Source organism: Miscanthus floridulus, chromosome 11 (assembly GCF_019320115.1).
Source record: "Miscanthus floridulus cultivar M001 chromosome 11, ASM1932011v1, whole genome shotgun sequence".
NCBI lineage: Eukaryota > Viridiplantae > Streptophyta > Magnoliopsida > Poales > Poaceae > Miscanthus > Miscanthus floridulus.
Window position 1 is genome coordinate 36,710,189 of NC_089590.1, and position 7,298 is coordinate 36,717,486.

At 45.8% G+C, this 7,298-nt stretch overlaps 1 protein-coding gene across 2 annotated transcripts; it reads left to right on the plus strand.

Moving 5' to 3' along the window:
- The first annotated feature begins 1,872 nt into the window (after positions 1-1,872).
- LOC136494814 (serine/threonine-protein kinase PBS1-like) lies at positions 1,873-6,974 on the plus strand. 2 transcript variants are annotated; one of them, XM_066490990.1, is made up of 5 exons: positions 1,873-2,315; positions 2,739-2,941; positions 3,331-3,520; positions 5,216-5,607; positions 6,223-6,974. In XM_066490990.1, the coding sequence occupies exons 1-5, from the start codon at positions 2,126-2,128 to the stop codon at positions 6,700-6,702; spliced, it is 1,455 nt and encodes a 484-aa protein (XP_066347087.1). In that variant the 5' UTR covers positions 1,873-2,125; the 3' UTR covers positions 6,703-6,974. The 2 variants fall into 2 exon arrangements, with proteins under 2 accessions (XP_066347087.1, XP_066347088.1); XM_066490991.1 differs by having other exon boundaries at positions 2,092-2,315; positions 2,722-2,941.
- Positions 6,975-7,298: the final 324 nt, after the last annotated feature.

Sequence of the window (7,298 nt, forward strand, 5' to 3'; positions counted from 1 at the left end):
GTATACCAGAGGACGTGAGGGGATGCCGGTCTCTATCCCAAATGGTGGCTTCTGCTAACCAACCGAGACAACTCACTGGTGATGTGAGCATCCCCAAGGCCAGTGACTGTATTTTCTGATCATGACGGTAGAGTTTTATTGGGCGTGTTTGTTTACCTAGACGGGGATATGGGACATGCCCTGGCGGTGCAGCGTGCCGTGTTTGTTTGCCTGGACACTTCTGGGTCCTGGGTCGCATGGTGCTTAAAGCACCGTGGAGCCTATAGCCCGAGAAACGGAAATGGACTTCATTTCTCACGGGCCTGGATCTCTATGTCGCCCATCGCTCACTCTCCTCACCCCCCGATCAGTTTTCTGACTTTTTTGTCACCCACCACTCTCGTCACCTCCCGAGCCCAAGCGTAGTTGCAGTCATGGTACGACAGCGAGAGGAGCCCGGGCGTAGGCGCAGCCACGGTCGCCTCTCCCCCGAGATGAAGGCGAAGGGCTTCTTCGAGGAGGTGAGCTCGCACCTGCAGTTGCCGCCATCCTGCACCTAGCGTGCCTCGCTGTTGCTCGCCACGTCGCGTCCTCGACCTTCCTCCCGCACCTCCACCGCCTCCACGGCCTCCTTATCCGCCTCCGCATCCACCTCCCACCGCCATCCACCTCGTTCCTCCTCTTCCGCCTGTTTCGCCGCCTCGCCACCACTCCGCTACGCGGTCACCATGTTCTCTCCTCCCTCTCGCTGCCGGAAAGGTTCCTCGCCGTCGCGCTGCTCCGTTTCGCGCACCTCACGCAGCCGCCCCTAGAGACCTTCCGCGTCTTCTCCTGCCTCTGGCGCGAGCACGGCCGCGACCTCCCATTCCTCCCATTTGCAGACACGGTGTGAAGGTCACGGCCACCATGGAACGGCCATCTTCAACCTGTCTGTAATAATGTCTGCAAGGAGTTAAGGGAAATTGCTTGGTGGTAAGTCTATCACATGCTAGTAACAAACGAGATCTCTAACTAGCCTGTCACTATAGGGAAACAGAACCAAACACAATAAACTACACTCAGTTCTTGCAAACAAACGGTCCCATTAACCATTACATGTCAATACCGATCAGAATGATATAGGCGGACGGCGATGTGCGATGAGAATAATGTATATCTAAAGATAGAAAAGGAAGATAATAATGTGCATGATCTCCTCGGTTCGACTTGATGGGATGGGAAATTTAATTTCGTAATTACTACTGATTACCAATTTTCAATTTCCGATTATGCGGAAGGATTAATAGGTAGTTTTTTGAGCCTGGATTAATAGGTAGTTGATGTTAAATGGGTCGCAGGGTTCTTCACCACGGCCAGATACACGAATCCGTTTGAGTTTTTTTCGTTAAAAATAAAAAAATAGACTAAATAGATAGAATAGAATCGATATGAATAGATAGAGAATCGCTTCTTGTAGTTAGTAGATGAGTCAACTGGACAATTAAATTAGTAGTACTCTGAAGCCCCCTCATCAGAAAAAAAAAAGTAGTGCGTGTGAAAGAGCCGACATCTGATTTGGACTCCATTTGCAAGTTGCCGCTCAGCAATTAGTTCCTCAAACCATCAAGTGCTGTTACTAGTATTCTGTTAATTTGCCTATAAATAGTTATTATAAAGTATAAATGTAATAACGCTAACCTTAAGGAATGCTTATTTTTACCATGGAAAATATCAGACAAAAAAATACTGCCAAGTGCCAAGGCGATGAACATAACACGTGCTTGTTTGGCACAGATATTTGTTTCAAAAGAGGCAACCTAGATCGCAGAATGATTATTCTGAAATCCTTGTAAAATGACAGTGAAGTCTCTCCTAACCTCCCGTCTCCGTCCCACGCTTTCCCGTTTCCGTCCTACCAACCCCTGAGGCTGGAGCCGGAGCATCCTGCCCTGCCTGCTCTGCTATAAGCAGCAGCTGCTGCCCAGAGCAGCCGACGCCGCCGCCCACACGTCTCCTCCACCTCCCCCCGCCTTCCTGATCCGCGCCGCCTCGCCGCCCTCCCCCGCCCCGTCAACCCGGCTTGTCGGTGCGGGAATGCGGGTTCGTCGCGCGGCGCCGCGGTGAGCTATTGATTGGTGGGTGGTGGTAGCCCACCCCGGGCACGGCGATGGGCTGCTTCCCGTGCTTCGGCTCCATGCGCGACGAGGAGCTCAAGTACTACGGCGCCAAGGGCCCCGGCGGAGGCAATGGCGGCGTCGGGCGGGCGTCCTCGTCCTCGTCCGCTGCCGCTGGCGGTGGAGGCGGCCGGGCGGAGGAGGCCGTGGTGGCGCCGCCGCGCGTCAAGAGGGACCACGCAGGTGCGTGCTGTTTATGCGCGTCTCCCTCTCTCCTTTGGGATCGTTCCCTTGGTTTGTTGTTGTTGTTGGGATCGGAACCGGATCCGAGCGAGGTTTGATGCTCGGTGTTAGTCTCTTCGTGGTGGTTGGGTTGGTACGAATGGAGCGGCTGATCCCTAGTGCATGTTGATGTGATTGAGGGAAATGACAGGAACGATGCTGTCTTCGGATCTTTTTTTTACAGTACTATTATTATTATTATTAGAGATAGGAGAATGATATTGTTAGAAGGGGAGAAGGATATCGACTTGCATCTCCAAATTCAGAAACTCCACATGATGATCACCCATTGATTAGAAGCAGGGATATGTTTCCTATTATGATTAGTATATTGGTTTGTTTGTAAATGACTGTCTTGATTATGTAGACAATGGATATGTGCAGGGGCTGACAAGGCTCGGGCCAAAGGCAATGCTGGCTCGAAGAAGGAGCTTTCAGTTCTCAGGGACGCCAGTGGCAATGTCATCTCTGCTCAGACCTTCACCTTCCGCCAGCTTGCAGCCGCAACAAAGAACTTCAGGGATGAATGCTTCATTGGGGAGGGAGGGTTTGGGCGTGTTTACAAGGGCCGCCTTGACATGGGCCAGGTAATGAGCTTTGTCGTCAAAGCGGGGCTTCCACTTTTCTTGTTTCTTGCTGTTGGACTAGTACAAAAGTGGCTCAGTTGTACCAATGGCGTCATTGATCTGTCTAGGACATTCAAGAAAAAGCAGTGCCTGCACATGTGTGGTGGATCCCCACAGGCACAAAAAATCTGTGTTCACTTATAGCTGATCCAACTTATACTGGCCTGATAAATGAGGACACTATAGACAGTTTCATAGGTCCTTCATTTTAAATTCACAAGATGAATGACATGAAACAGACAAACAAGTTATGCATGTCATTTGATTCGTATACAATTACTTGAAATCCTGAATCGTAAGATGAAGCACTGCATTAGTATTTTACTGAAATGATGAATAATCTGTTGCAGGTTGTTGCTATCAAACAGCTGAATAGGGATGGTAATCAAGGAAACAAAGAGTTTCTAGTGGAAGTTCTTATGCTTAGTTTGCTGCATCATCAAAACCTTGTCAATTTGGTTGGTTATTGTGCTGATGGAGATCAACGCCTTCTCGTGTATGAGTACATGCCACTTGGATCATTGGAGGACCATTTGCATGGTAAGACTGTTCGTTTCTTTTCTATTATCTTTTGCATATTAGTGCCTGTTAAGTTTCCTGTTTATGGTTACTTGCTCCTACTGTTTGCTGTTCAGTGCATGCTAGTACTTATCTTTCACATGCCTATTGGAGTATATGCTGCCAATCTGCCATGCTGTCTGGCCCCATCTTTCTGATTTTGTCCATGTGCATTAATGCATATTTCCATGATTGTGAGACACTTTTCTCTCCCATGTCCTTTTGTCCATGCAGCAGGACATAATGTACCCAGTAGCCAATAGGTTTTTTTCAATAGTCAATCATGGCCATGCCTTCCTAATTTCCATCATTACCTTATTAAAGTAGGTTGTACTTTTCATATTTGCATCGTGATTACGGGCACAGTAAAATTAATTGCAGTAGTAGCTCGTTTACATCAACAATTTGAGAGGTTTTCTACATGGCTCTTTATCACAAAATTTAGAAAACAAACAAAAAAATCAGATTCCAATAGAATCTCTTAACCACTCTCCATCTCTTCCACTCTCCAAAACCACCCTTCTCGCTCTCCACTAATGGAGAGGCTGTATCACTCTCTAAATTCAATACATGGTAGTTCTCTCATGATTTTTTTTCATATAGAAGGGAAATTCGATAAACCATTGAAGTATAGAGAATGAAACTGAGAGAGTCCGTTGGAGAGATGAGATATATAAAGAGAATATTCATGGGATCTCTCTAAATAGAGAAATAGCGATTGAAGTTTGGAGAGGCTCTTAGAGTTGCAACTGTTTATTGTACCTTTCTAGGGAAATCTCTAAACAGAGTAAATAAGGCAATGTGGAATTGTTTACAGATTTCGATTTAGAACTTTAAAAATTGTTCACTTATATATGATTGTCCTATCAATGGCGTATCCTTATTCTTCATGTGACTGAAAATGTGTTCGAAAAATTACCTTTGTTTAGGTTCATTTTTGTTGCAAAGCCATAGCTTATTTCATTTCTCCCTTTATAATTCCTTTTAATGGAATACAACTACTTCTGTGTTACACATGTGATAATTAATTTGATTACTCAGATAAAAAGGTTATGTATAATTACTTGGTTGACAGACAGAAGGCGTCTCCTGTTACATAAGAATACATCATTTTTAGCAATTCAGTCATGGCAGTTATTGGAGCCTAGGAAAGAAATAAATCACCAAAACAACAGTAATCCAATTAAGATATCTTGTGAACTTGGTGTAGTCTACCAATACTGTGACCAGAAAGGTCATATTTGAACTATGTCATATACTCATGTCAGATGTTCCCAAGAGTGTAGTGGCAACTGTGCACTAGGAACATTTTCTTTTGGGTCAATATTGGGAACAGGAACCGATAATCTTCCAATGTTTGAAGTACTGGTTGTGCAGATCTGCAGTTGCTACTGCTGAGAAATTCATTCATATTATAAGCACTTTTTTTTAGCGTAAAATACAGCAGGGGAAACCCCCACTGTGAGATTTTATAAATAAAAAAGGGTAAGAACTGTACAGGGAAACAAACACAACAAAAACCACCCAAGAGGCTGAGAGAGCCACTTGGCAACCAGAAAACTAAGAAAAGGGATCTAAGCAAAGGAAGACTTTGACTTTGTTGCAGTTAAGTGTTGTAGTAGTACTATCGGCAGTGGTATATTTTCTATCTCTGAATTAACTTAGCACTTAATGCAGATCTCCCTCCTGACAAGGAGCCCTTGGATTGGAACACTAGGATGAAAATTGCTGCAGGTGCTGCTAAAGGGCTGGAGTACCTGCATGACAAGGCACAGCCACCAGTTATTTACAGGGATTTCAAGTCATCAAATATTCTATTGGGTGAGGGCTTCCATCCAAAGCTATCAGACTTCGGTCTTGCTAAGTTGGGTCCTGTTGGTGACAAGTCTCATGTCTCAACGCGTGTTATGGGAACATATGGCTATTGTGCTCCAGAATATGCTATGACAGGACAACTTACAGTTAAGTCAGATGTTTACAGCTTTGGAGTTGTCTTGCTTGAGTTGATTACTGGCCGGAAGGCCATTGACAGCACCAGACCAGCGTCAGAGCAAAACCTTGTGTCATGGGTAAGTTTGTTCAAAATGTTCATTAATCATTTGTTGAATACGCCAAACTGTTGGGTAACCAGTATTTTCTTTGTTGATATGGAACTGGAACTGAAACTGAATCTAGGATTGTTTGGAAAGTGTATCTAATTTTGATATGGAACTGAAACTGAATCTAGGAGGTGTATGAGAATAGTTTATAAGATTAGGCATAAGTGCTATGATTGTGATAGCTCTTCGTTTCGATGTTAAACTGCTGCATCTGATTGTGATAGAAACTATGTTAAACTCTACAAATGCAGTCTGAAGTCTACCTTTAGTTTTTCTTAAAAAAATGTACGAGTATATTTGGTAGTTAGGATTGTAATCAGATATTGCTATAGTATCCAGAGAGGTGTATTGCGCCTCAAATCTCTGTATCCTATATACAGCCCAATAGGCTCAATGCAATATGTCTTGCTTACGGTCTCAAATAATACCTGGTTGCTAGATATATATATGCATACAAGCACATGTTATGTCTTGGAAGAGAATGAACATTAGGCATCCTTCTATGATGGTCAATGGTTATGATCTTCCATATGCCTTTTTCAGTTGATTGATGACAATGTAATGAAGTTAATTCTTTATTGGCAGGCGCGGCCCCTTTTCAATGACAGGCGGAAGCTCCCAAAGATGGCTGACCCGGACCTGGAGGGGCGATTCCCTACACGGGGGCTTTACCAGGCGCTTGCGGTGGCATCAATGTGCATCCAGTCAGAGGCTGCATCCCGCCCACTCATCGCCGACGTTGTGACCGCTCTGTCATACCTTGCAAACCAGATTTATGATCCTAGCTTGGCGCACACATCCAAGAAAGCAGGTGGCAGCGACCAGCGGAACCGGGTTGGTGACAGTGGAAGGGCGCTTTCCAAGAATGACGATGCAGGCAGCTCTGGCCACAGGTCGCCGAGCAAGGACCGGGCCGACTCCCCCAGAGAGCAGCTCCCAGGGGCCGCAAACAGGGGCCAGGACAGGGAGCGAATGGTGGCCGAGGCAAAGATGTGGGGCGAGAACTGGCGGGAGAAGCAGCGAGCTGCTCAGGGGAGCCTGGATTCTCCGACCGGAGGTGGGTAGCGTCGGTCACCAAGGACTGTTTCACCTGTGCGTGCTATCTCAGACTGTTTTTGCCTTTGTGTGATGAGGATGAAGACAATTGGGTTTCCCCTTTCCCGTGTTTGTTAGGTGTACATTTGTAGGTGTAAAACAAAAGAAAAAGGAACGTTGGGGAAAAACGGAGGGAAGAGAAGGATGCTTGTTCTGGATGTGTATCAGTGTATGAGTCGTGCCTGTAAATTCTCGGAAATTTTTGCAACGGTGAAGGACTAGTTTGAACCCATTCTGTCACATTCGTTCTTTGAGGTTACCCCCTCTGCCTGTTTAAGCAGTGTCTTCTGTTGTTCTGTCGGAAAAAATTGTCGGCTTGGCTAGCACCGATCTAAGTGGGCCATCTTCACATCCATTTGCCCCTGATGTGTCTTCAGTGACAGCGATATGTGCTTGTTCCAGCGTGTGGCACACTGGTTCTGTAGTCAATCAGAAAGTTTGGGATTCCGGTTCTGGAATCAATCGGAAATTTTGGGATTCAACTGGAGGCGGCTTTGAGAGCTGCTTGGCCAGGTGCTGTTCCCAGATCACAAGCAAACACGGGCATGGTACAGAGCCAAGCAATT